At 36.7% G+C, this 13,015-nt stretch overlaps 1 protein-coding gene across 1 annotated transcript in view; it reads right to left on the minus strand.

Annotated features, from left to right (window-relative positions):
• LOC130049680 (angiopoietin-4-like) overlaps positions 1 to 13,015 on the minus strand; it is a 47,001-nt gene that overhangs the window by 31,012 nt on the left and 2,974 nt on the right. Inside the window, exons 2-4 of the mRNA XM_056147582.1 lie at positions 7,578 to 7,688; positions 5,741 to 5,871; positions 748 to 844 (exon numbers count right to left, since the gene is read on the minus strand). Of these exons, the coding sequence (XP_056003557.1) occupies positions 748 to 844; positions 5,741 to 5,860 (217 nt within the window). The 5' untranslated portion in view covers positions 5,861 to 5,871; positions 7,578 to 7,688. The remainder of the gene's footprint in view (positions 1 to 747; positions 845 to 5,740; positions 5,872 to 7,577; positions 7,689 to 13,015) is intronic.

A 13,015-nucleotide genomic window follows, 5' to 3' on the forward strand; every position in this document is an offset into this window, starting at 1 on the left:
CCGTCGTGAACTGTCCATATCTATATCGTGAAAAGGTGAAGATCACAAATTAATATTGATCAATCTCATAACTATCATAAGGATTACAAAGGGAAACAATGGGCAAACACGGACCCCTGGAGATACCGGAATGGGGTCAGGTGTCTATGAGAAGTGAGTATCCCCTGTCGACCGGTCACATCCGCCGTGAACCCTATAATTTGATCCAGTAAACGGAGAAATTCGTAGTTAAAATCAGTGTACCAAAATGGCCTACTAGTCGATATGAATGTTTTCAACGGCGGGTGTGACCGGTTAAAGGGGATACCTACTCCTAGAGAAATATGCCCGGCTGTGATAAACCCAGAGGTCCGAGTTTGACCAACTCTCTATTTTGTTATTCCTTATAGGAGTTGATCACTGTTCGTTATCTTCACCTTTCATTCAATGATTATGAAGGTATAAAAGAAGTGGAAACTTGGGGTGATTTACCGGAATCCTTTCAATGCAACATTCTCTTACTTTATAAGCATAATGTTTGAATGTCTAGCACATATTTGTACATGTCATGTTATTTAGTACTGCATTATCAAGTTGACATGACCGAAATAGCATGTTTAATAATGAGCTACAGTTTGGCAGTTACTCCCCTTACACCGAAAGCTGGGAAGTGCGTATTAATTAACGCATTCCTAAGATTCACATAAAATAGCACTGATTATAGAGATGTTTACGATTTCAAGCTCTTTATCATTCTAGTGTACCTACCAATCCAGTAGTCATTGGGTGGTTCTCCAAATCCATTTTTGTAACTATTCCAAGTTTGATTAAATTCCGTAGAACCATTCTGTCTCATTTGGATGGCCTGTATAAAACATTGACGATAAAATAAATTTCGTTGGAGTTAATTCAAGAAACATTAAATCAATATAGCGTATGTTTCTTCTTAAAGACCCAATTTTAACTTAACACCCCCAAATAGTAAGCCACCTGTCATTCAAACATGTAACAATATATATCTCAAGTGGAGTGAAATCTGCAGATAATGTGGTCTGGAGGTATCCCAGAGAGGTGTTTGATAGCAATAACAGGCAATCAGAACAGGCATTCTTTAGATCTTAAGGAAATCCAGTATACCAGAGTTTTGATAACATTGACCTGTCCACAACTGCTATTTTCTCGTAATTGATTTTTAACAATGAAATTTTAATATACTTGTAGTCTTTTCGCCGCGGTGGCCGAGAGGTTAGTGTGTTCGCCCCGCATGCGGGAGGCCGGGGTTCGAATCCCGACCGCGACAAACCTAAGTCGATAAAAACAGGTAGTGACAGTTCCATCGCTAAACGCTCGGCATCAGGTGTGAATGTCACGGGTCCTCGGAGATGACCTTAAAAACGGATGACAAGTGTCACAGTAGGTGTGACACGCTAAAGAACCCTCACTGTTCAATGGCCGTAAGCGCCGAGCATAGGCCTAAATTTGAAGCCCTTCACCGGTCTTGGTGACGTCTCCATATGGGTGAAAAATTATCGACCGAGACGTTAAGCAAGATACAATCAATTAGTCAATCCTCGATATACATGTATTATAAATTCCACAATCAGATATCAAACAATACTTTGCACATTAATTTCCAAAACTTGTAACTTACTGAAATAATTGATATTATCAATTTATGATAGCTCTATATTTATAAAAGAAATTATTCATTCAGCCAATGAATGAGAGAGAGAGAGAGAGAGAGAGAGAGAGAGAGAGAGAGAGAGAGAGAGAGAGAGAGAGCGGGTGGTGGGTGTAGACTGTGTGTCAGCTCCCGTTATCTAGAGATACAACCATTATACAAACACTATCACCACAAAAACTTTACAGACCTTCCTGAGACATGTCTTGTATATATCAAACGTTTACATAACACCCTAATATTTGGCCAGGTAAATTCCAGGTAAATAAAAATGATCATAGATGAGCTCCACCCACATCCAGTTTTCCGTGAAGAAACCGTACGGTATTAATTTTGGGTCTTTAAGCGGTTCAAATAGAGCATAATGTGTTATTTCATTAGAAATTCGAAATATCAACTGACGGACTTTAAAAGTGCAATGCTTAGTTTTGTTATATAAAAAAAGATTAATATATTTATTTGATAATGTCCAACATTATACATGCATATCGGTCTGATGTTTAAAATCCCCTTCCTATATCACTCGTGTGTATCGTGTGTTACTCGTTTGGACGAGTAACATTACTCGAAATTTTCCCGACGCTATTAAAACCAAGTAAATGAAAATGTAAAACCTAGTTTTTTCATCGTGAAATTACGCTGTTATCGATGATAAATGAATGTGCAACTGAACATGAGGTCCATAGGCATTATCGCTCACCTGAGTTATAAGTATCACTAGTCCCGAGGCCTATGATATGTAGAAAAATATCGTGTTTTGAATACTGTAAATGGTAAAATGATAGCGGTGGTTTTAATTTCGCTATGTTCGCGGTCGAGGATTTTCCCGCAAAATTAAAACTGCAATCATTTTGCAAGTATGACACAATCCATTTTGAACAGTTATAAAATTTGAATTCTGCGAAAATAAAACCACCGCAATTTGACCAATATGAAAATCGCGAACTTTTAGCACCGCGAAATTAAAACCGCTTACAGTATTATATTCAACAAAAGTACATGTATCATTTTTAAGATCACGTCTTCCTTTTAAATGCCCTTGAGATTTCCTATAGTGATGAAAGGTTTTGCATGATATAATATCTGGATATGACTAATTTGGACCTATCCTAGAGATAACATTCTGGGGTTTGGAAATCCAGAAGTTCGTGATCTTCTTTTCTGCTTTTCCTAAATTTTGTATTTAGTTTTTATACCATATCAGCAAACGTCAAGAAAGATTTCAAATGATAAAGAAAATATATTCCTAATTTGCTTTTTGTTTAACCCTGGAATCAAATCAAACTATTACCCCTTGGGGTCATAACATTTACAATTTTGGTAATGTACTCTATTTAGTTTCAATTTAGTATCAATACTATTAAAAGGTATTTTTTAAATGTTTCACACATAAACACTGTATATACGAAGTTTGGCACTTCCCTCGAGTAAAAGCCTCTACCCTGGAGATCATGAAATTTACATTTTGTCTTCCTGATCTGCACCACTGTGCATTAGTTTTCCTTTAACAATTGTTAACACGACGCACGACGACGGAAGACAACCAACTGCAATTGGTCACCTGAGTTTACTAAAAATAAAAAAAATAAAAAAGTAAACCATGCCAAGGTTAAGCAATTGTTTGAGAAATCAAGCACCCAGTATGGTGCAATACGGAATGTAGCTAAACGTCTTAACGTCGATTCTTTCACGAAAAGACAATATACACAATAACATGTCTTGCGGAATAGATTTAGGGCTGTCGAGAATGCACGCAAACAATGGCGTGTTTGAACAAAAAAGTAGCGTGATGGTTATGGACGCGATTAACACAAATTTCCAGTCGGTCATTTTACTCGAAATCTTAATTCCTCAGTGGGAAATAAACTGCGTTCTTCATCCTGCGTTGGTACCATTGAAACAACAGACAATGCAACATATTAGATGTTCAGCATGACAATGGGCGCGTACACACTGTGGGACTGATATGACAAATATAACAATGTGCTTGATTGACCCACTATGTCGCAGGACCTTAATCCAATTGAACATGCTTGGGGAGAGCAGGTAGCCGTGTGCACAGTAGCCAACCTCATGATACTAAAGAATTGGGAATGGCTTTGTTGGAAGAGTGGGAGAATATTAATCAAACAACCATTCAAGCCATTTGTCAGGCAATGGAACGCCCCATGTGCACCATCATAAACTATGTAGCGAAATGAATTAAAATGCTTAGTCACCCCTACCACCTTTGGTCTCAGGGAATACAAATTACGTTTTGATGTTACACGGGGGGGGGGGGGGTGTTCTAGTTGATTCAGCATTTAGCAAATTCTATAGTCGTTCTAACACTCTAATTCTCCAATACAATCTGTAATTAGTCCAAATGTTGCCTGACGTGTTTCATACCAATTTCCATGCCGTTCTTGGCACACTGATTCTAACTACAGATTGCTCCGTTTACCTGATCAAGATATCGGACTCACAGCGGATGTGATAGGTCAACATGGAATGATTATCTATCTTAGGTACCTCACCCTACCTATAGTATACCCAGAACAATGAAATTAATGATTGTTCATTATCTTTACCTTTTTATGTTATCAGAATAGCATTTGACTAATACTCTTCATGACTTCATTAACTTTGAACAGCTTCCTAATTGCTATTCATAAAATTATCAATAGATTTTCATAGCGCGGAATTCAAAGAAGAATTTGTTCAAAATCCATATGTGTCACTGCGTTTTCCAATTTCAATATATTTCCAGAAAGGATCTTAAAATATGTTCCACAAAACTAAAAGATTATGAATTATCAAAAACAATATTACCCAATGTACATAGTTAATTTCTCCGAATTATAAATTTAGCTAACCATAAAAAGTAACAGTTTTACTTATCAATAATGTGTTATGCCTCTTTTTCGGATTAACAACGGAAAATTATAAATTCATATGCACAATATTTATGATGATCGAGTGAAGATAATGAACAGTGATCAATCTCATAAGTTCTATAAAGAATATAAAATTACAGGCATGGCAAAAAGGGACCCCTGGACATAACACGGAGGTGAGATGTGGTATGTAGCAGGAATAGGTATATCCTGTAGAGCGGTCGTACAAAATAAAATATGTCATAGAAATAAAATACTGAATGTTATTGTAAAAGCAGTGGCTAGTGATGCAAGGTGAAGATAACGAACAGTGATAAATCTCATAATTCCTACAAGCAATACAAAATAGATAGTTGGGCAAACACGGACCCCTGGACACACCAGAGGTGGGATCAGGTGCCTAGGAGGAGTAAGCATCCCCTGTTGACCGGTCACACCCGCCGTGAGCCCCATATCCTGATCAGGTAAACGGAGTTATCCGCAGTCAAAATCAGTGTGCCAAGAACGGCTTAACAATCGGTATGAAACACGTCAGACAGCATTTGACCCAATGCGAGGTTGTATTGACGAACTAGATCGTTATAACGACCATAGAATTTGCGAAATGCTGACTTCAATCGAGACTGTTGAAATCCCTGTACCATCAACTTGTTTGTCAGTAGCTTACCTCGATTTAAAAACTGACTATACCCAGAACAAGCTCTTGCATATCGAATCAGTTGAGATATATAAACACCATATGCAGGTGATAATGGAATATTGCTACATAAATGTGGGAAGTTGACGATGGAGAAGCTGAAATCATCCCGTTTGTCATACAGTTGAGTTGTTAGTTTGCCGTTAATGTCTACTTTCAATAAAATATCTAAGTATGAAGCAGAAGTGGACGACTCTGTGGTGTCCTTTATTTCCAGCTTACAGGGATATATCAAATCGACATATGAATGAAAGCTATCATTGTTAATAGACAAAACGTCATCGATATATCTAAAAGTCGAATTGAAGGTCACAGCGAGAGATTTTTTCTTCTCACGTAGAAGTTTTTGAATAAATTCTACTTCATATGAATATAAAAACAGGTCAGCTAACAAAGGAGCACAATTCGTGCCCATGGGAATTCCAACAGACTGTTGGAAGACCTGATCACCAAAGACCTGATATATTAAATGAAATTTTTAAACCTGAGAACATTATATAAACTCACCGTCCACCCTCCACTGTCAGTTGTCATGTCGCAGTACACCTTCCTTTTGTGTCCACCTACACTTATCTGATATATCCCATCTTGTCCTTTCAAGCTTGCGTTACTTTGTAATATCTCCATGCAACTTTTCACTGGAAGATTGTTATAATAATTAATTATGTTTCCTCTGCATATTTTATGAAAATATTGGTTTTCTGCTATTTTGTGCAGAGTATGCAAGTTCTTAATGGTCATAAGAGAGGAGGCATATGTACAATATTATATAATACGAATTACTTTTCTACGATACACATGGTGTTAATATTTGAGAAAATATATTGTTATTGTTGTTACTAGGGTTTTCTATCCGACTGGTTTTATTCCATTTCTTACCAAGATATCTTATCTTTAGTGAAATATATTTCCACCGATTTATTGTTTCTTTCCCTTTTTTTTTTTTTTTTTTTTTTTTACATCTTTGTAGAGCATTTCTCATCATATACTCCACCGATTTGATGAGATTTTCAGTATAATGTGTGTTAATTTGAATTCAATGCAGTTTACTTCAATTCCTTAAACTTCCCTTTGGTCAGTTACCACCCTTTAAACAGAGTTTGGAGGACTCCCTTAGACGGAAATAGATGTACCTAGAACGTTGACATTATCAGAGATGAAAGAAGAGAGAATGGTGTACGTTTTCAAATTCTCAGAAAGTGCCAAACATGGATCCTTGCTAAGGTAGGAATCTCTCAATAGCCTATTTCATAAGAAAGGGAGGCTAGAACACTAATTGCTTTGTATTCTCATCCATCCCGCATTTGAATTAGACCTTTAAAATGAATGAGTAGAATCAAAAATTTGAAAATAAATGATCTATGACAATCCTACTTGACGTAAACACACTTGTCTTACCGTTACGGGATCAAAGGGTCATTTCTGAAACTCGACTTACTTCCTTACCTGAGAAATTAAACAAATCCTAAAAATATATTGAACAAAAACACCCAGATATATGTGTTAAACTGAGTTATGATGGAAATCAATTTATGTATATGATCAATTTTGAAATATAGGAGTTTCAATAAGCTCAACAGAACGAAACCGTGCCATTCAATAGACTGAAATTTGGTATTAAGGTCCGTCACCATTCTGCCACCTTTCATCCTGTGCTCGTCGAAAGTCAGTACTTCGTATACTCTATGGTCGTTATAATGACTCTACCTCAAAATATATGTGTTGGAATATTTCAGGTAGTATGACTGGGGTGTAAAGTGTTTTAAATTCAGAATTGTCACAATGTAAAACTTATACGGTACCAATTTTGATGCACCAGATGCGCATTTCGACAAATAATGTCTCTTCAGTGATGCTCAACCGAAATGTTTGAAATCCGAAATAACTATGAAGTTTTAGAGCTAAATATAGCCAAAAACAGCGTGCCAAAAAAGTAGAGCCAAATTTGTCAAGATGTTGTTTTGTAAGATCTCTGCAAATAGTTGGTTGGCTGTTGGTTTGTTTCACCCCCCTTCGAAAAATGTTCACTCAAATTGAGACGTCACACGTTGCAGGTGAAGTACCACAAATTTTGACCTATGATTAGTGTACAGGACAGAAGCAGTAAGGGTTACGTAGCATGTAAACGCCTAACCAACACGAGACCTCAGTTTTAATGTCATATCCGAAAGACCCATGCTTCTCACTTTCTAAATGCCGAGAGTTTTGCAAAAGAGCAACCACTACCTAAGTTTACATCTTAGGTTTGACGCGGTCATGGCACGAGCAGGACTCGAACTCACGACCGAACGATTACCAAGCGAACGCTCTACCACTACGTAGCACACAGAACTAAAACACATACCGTCACACCTGTATCCGACAAAGCCATCCGTACACTGACATATGAATGTTGTTGGATGGGATGTACATTTTCTGCCATTTTGACATGGAGAAGAGGCACAGTAATCGGTGTCTGTAAAATGGGGAAAAAAATAAATTGACAATCGTAATTCAAACTACATACATTTGAAATAAAAAAAACCCCAATTTAGCAGTATTTCTTCTTCTATGTTCATTTCTGTTTTACGTTTCGCAACTACAGACCCTGAAGCGTGCTACTACACTTCCAAAGTGTTTTGTTTCGTTCCGTGCAAACCGTTCAACGTCCCGGTCAGACCGTGCAGTGTTCCGTGCAAAACGTTCAGGGTTTCGTGCAGAGCGTTCAGCGTTCCGTGAAAATCATGTCGTGCAAGAATCGTTCCGTGCATGATCAAGCCTCACCCATACAAATGTGCAGATCGTTCAAACTCCGCCCTTAGAAACGTACATACCGTGGAAGTCATTTCGGCATGGGATGCAGGGCAGGTAAACATTGTTGGGAATATGGACAATTTTTTTTTCAAAATGTCTCTAAGACAGGCTTTCAACAGTAAAAAGTTGCAAAAAATCCAAAGAAAAGTTTATTATAAAACCACCAGGCAGAGAAAAATCCGATACCATTTTATCACCCTTGATAGTTTCTAGAAAGTACAGAGACATGTATACGGTGCTTTTTTTGTGCATATGAATAATTTATTTGTCTTGTTATACTTGTATGATCAAGTTTCTCTTTTTAAATAAAAATATTTTCATCACACTTGTTTATCGTAACTATCTGCACAATGCGAAGACCGACCTGTGAATACCTTGTATTCTCTACGCAGATTCCAAGCAGCTTCTTTTTACCACAATATATGCTAACTAATCCGGGTATTTGAAATTAACATTCGTACAGAAGGTGTGAAAATCGGTGGGGGCAATTGAAATATGACAACAGAGGTGTATATACTTGTATAGTTTGTCTCTGAAAAATGAATGCCGTTTTCTATAGGTTTAAGAATGAGGCAAATGCAACAATCTGATTAAAATTGTATGTTAGATCCGCTCTCATATCTGTTGATCATTACTGTAGTTAGTCATTATTTGTTTTATCTATTCATTTATATGATTTATTTCTCAATCTATCTCAATCATATTTTGATTGTTTCTTTTTCTGTTGTATTTTCCCTTCCTATATAAGGCTGGCTAATACCATAGATGCACCCCCTCACCTGAAAACATGTTCCAGTTTTACCTGTCGAAAAGTTATTTTTAATCATCTTATCTGTTGTCATACACGTATTTAAGAATGTATAAGTTTAATCAACATCTGTCTTTAAGAAGAGGCCTGGAATATGCAAATTACACACGTGTTTTAACGGCACTCAGACTGAATATACAAAAATAGAGAAACAGACGCGACTTTTTCAATGAATATGATAGAGCAATGAACACATAAAGTTGAATAATTAAAATTCCATGACGATATAATTTATGCATCTTTTTTCCATTATTTCCGAACTTAAAAAATATTTATTTCCTTTTATTCCAAAATGTTCATGAGTCATTAAACTACTCCTTGTTTAAACTAACCGCAGGGTGAAACAAATAGTGCCGAAAAAATTAAAGCGTGCAGGTCATGCCTATCCTTCAAAACCCTATACCCGCCCAAAAATGTTGACGAAAGTTTTTTGAAATAATTTTATCTGTTTTCATATACGTACACATGTATATAAAATGTATAGGACGTTGGGAAGAGGTCTCGAATATATAAATTGCACATATATTTTAACGACACTCAGAATGAATGTACAAAAATAACGAAACAGACGTGGCCATTTCCTATTAAGTTCCAATGAATTCGATGGAGCAAATAATGAATAAAACTTGATTAAAGGTCATATGAAACGATATCCTGAAGATATTGAGTTATGTATGGAAATTCATTAATCAAGGTTTATTAAACAATAATTAAGTTTTTTTTTTAATTCAATGCAGTATAACGTCATAACAGTTGATCAAATGTACTCGATCACTAAAATGATTTTTGATGATCGCGGCTGATCTCCCTTGCTGATGACGTCAAAAAGTCCCACTATAAAGAAGTAGGTTTTTGAAAAAAAAAAATGCCACAGTGTGCTACATTTGATTGTAGTACATGTGTAAGGTCGTAGAAGAGGGTGCATATATACCTCTTCCCAAGGGATACCATATTTAGAAGAAAACAATATGGGTATACACAATTTCCGACGCGATGGATTTGTTGCCATGAACACTGCACTTCAGTACATCCGTCGGTAGCCAAACAATGTGAACACAAATATATCAATTTCAAATGATTGGCTGTGACAATCATTTTTTATTTTCCAAAGACTGAGACAAATCAAAATATAAATTAAAAGTCAACTGTTTAGTTAAAGCGAAGACACTGGAAGTATGTCTTACTAAAGTTCCCTCCCTGCTCAATGGCCATAAGCGCCGAACATAGGCCTAAATTTTGCAGCCCTTCACCGCCAGCGGTGACGTCTCCATATTCTCGAGAGAGACGTAAAACAATATTCAATCAATCTTAAAAAAGGGAAATGGGATTGCTATTACAGATTTTAGACTATTTTTATTACGATGATTCATAAATGAAATATACACAACTTCATACGACTCCTAATCCTTAAAAAAAAAGATAGTTAAACTTCAGTATCTGATGGCATGGGATCTTGAAATCCACAGGAATCTGCATGATGTATGCATAATACTACCCCCCTTCCATTCTGATTATTATTATTATTATTATTTGCGGCGATAATTTCTCCAAAATACGTGGATTCCCTGTCTAACCCATCCCAATTTTGATTGGTGTATCATCGTTTGACTTTCCAACTTTTTGTAAGATTTATATTAGAGATTGGCCTTCTACCGGTTTTATTGTTACCGGTAGAAGGCCAAAAAAGTGTGAAAGGATTACATAAATCGAAATTTGCATGGGATAGACAAGGAATCCATACATTTTGGAGGAGAAATTATCCCCGAAAAAAAGTCAGAAAAGGAGGGTGTAGTAGTGACCATACTTCAGGTGCCTGTGCAGTGTTGATTTCTTCAATATCATCGTCTGTGCAAGAACGTTATTCGTTTGCCGTGCATCACTCCTCACTGGGTTAAACTGATATGGTTGAGCAACAAAATCGGGTAGTTCGTCAGAAAACAGAAATTAGTCTATATCGATTAAATGCAGTGATATATTTCGTTGAACAAAACGGTAGGCCTACACTATTTTCATTGCGTTGTGTACATCGATGGGTCGCTGTGACGTCACAAACACACATAATCAAGAACGATAAACGGGTAACAAATTCTTTCTTTTTTTTATTCTTCTAAACAATCTGTATATATCATAATATATGTTCAATATATGCATACCAAGGATAATGTAGGAATACAGACAATTTTTTGAGGGGAGAGAGAGAGAGAGAGAGAGAGAGAGAGAGAGAGAGAGAGAGAGAGAGAGTTAAGGAAAGATCAGGTTCCATCTGTTTCACTGGGTATCACATTTTTCGCTATCACTATTTTTGTAAAATAGGAATTTTTGTGTTTCATAAAAGAGTTTTAAGTAGGATATTGCAAAACGAATGTTCAATGATTTCTCAGTACATCTTGCTGTATGCAAGGTGAAGATAATGAACAGTGATCAATCTCATAACTCCTACAAGCAATACAAAATAGATAGTTGGGCAAACACGGACCCCTGGACACACCAGAGTTGGGATCAGGTGCCTAGGAAGAGTAAGCATCCCTTGTCGACCGGTCACACCCACCGTAAGCCCTATGTCTTGAACAAATAAGAATTCCAAATTGCTTGAGGTATGAAAATAAAATGGTTCATTCTTGTAAAATGAATGCGAATATGGCAATAATGATGAAAGAACACATTATTTAATATTTAGTGAACTTTCAAGTTAACACAAACAGACTTTTATGATTTTAGCTGATAGCGGTAAACTTACCCATTTTATCCATTTTGAAATTCTTAAGAGTAATTGCTGAATGCTACTTTACGATTTTTTTAAGGATCAAAGGTGTGTCTCGTGGGATCAGGTGCCTAGGGGGAATATTCATCCCCTGTTGACCAGTCACACCAGCCGTGAGCCCCATATCCTGATCAGGTAAACGGAGTTATCCGCAGTCAAAATCAGTGTGCCAAGAACGGCTTAACAATCGGTATGAAACACGTCAGACAGCATTTGACCCAATGCGAGGTCGTATTGACGAACTAGATCGTTATAACGACCATAGAATTTGCGAAATGCTGACTTCAATCGAGACTGTTGAAATCCCTGTACCATCAACTTGTTTGTCAGTAGCTTACCTCGATTTAAAAACTGACTATACCCAGAACAAGCTCTTGCATATCGAATTAGTTGAGATATATAAACACCATATGCAGGTGATAATGGAATATTGCTACATAAATGTGGGAAGTTGACGATGGAGAAGCTGAAATCATCCCGTTTGTCATACAGTTGAGTTGTCAGTTTGCCGTTAATGTCTACTTTCAATAAAATGTCTAAGTATGAAGGAAAAGTGGACGACTCTGTGGTGTCATTTATTTCCAGCTCACAGGGATATATCAAATCGACATATGAATGAAAGCTATCATTGTTAATAGACAAAACGTCATCGATATATCTTAAAGTCGAATTGAAGGTCACAGCGAGATATTTGTTCTTCTCACGTAGAAGTTTTTAAATAAATTCTGCTTCATATGAATATAAAAACAGGTCAGCTAACAAAGGAGCACAATTCGTGCCCATGGGAATTCCAACAGACTGTTGGAAGACCTGATCACCAACGACCACGATGATATTGTCAATGAGGACCTCTAGCATATTTTTTTTATTTCAACTTCAGAGTACGTGTGCGTGGAATCAGAGTAGTGTTTAAGAAAGTAAGTTTTTGAATGACTGATCACTAGATATGAGTATTTCGTTTTCCGTTTTTGTTGAAGAAGCAACTGTCTATGATGTCAAAACGTCTAGTCTTTAATTTATCGTGAGGAATGGTCGTGTATAGTGTTGAAAAGTCATAGGTTTTAATGCTATTGATTTGGGGGAAAGTCTGTGATTTCAAGTTTACTAAAAGTTCTTTAGAATTTTTTAGAATCCACATTTGATTAACACCACTTCTGGTATATGTAGTTGCACAGTAAGTTTGAAGTTTCTCCTTCACAGCTGGTAACATTTTCGTGAGGAGCAAAGATAGGGGCTTGGTAGAGCACTTACTGGATCCAGCAATGTATCTTTGTTTGTAAGGGTTTTTATGTAGTTTAGGAATCCAGTTTAGGTACGGTAACTCATATTCATTCGACCCATTGACTGGAATATTAAATGTGTCTAAAACTGAAGCATGGTTTTGAAGAATTTCGTCTTTTGAAAGGGCAGTTGGAGTATA

The sequence above is a fragment of the Ostrea edulis genome, chromosome 8, assembly GCF_947568905.1.
Source record: "Ostrea edulis chromosome 8, xbOstEdul1.1, whole genome shotgun sequence".
Classification (NCBI taxonomy): domain Eukaryota; kingdom Metazoa; phylum Mollusca; class Bivalvia; order Ostreida; family Ostreidae; genus Ostrea; species Ostrea edulis.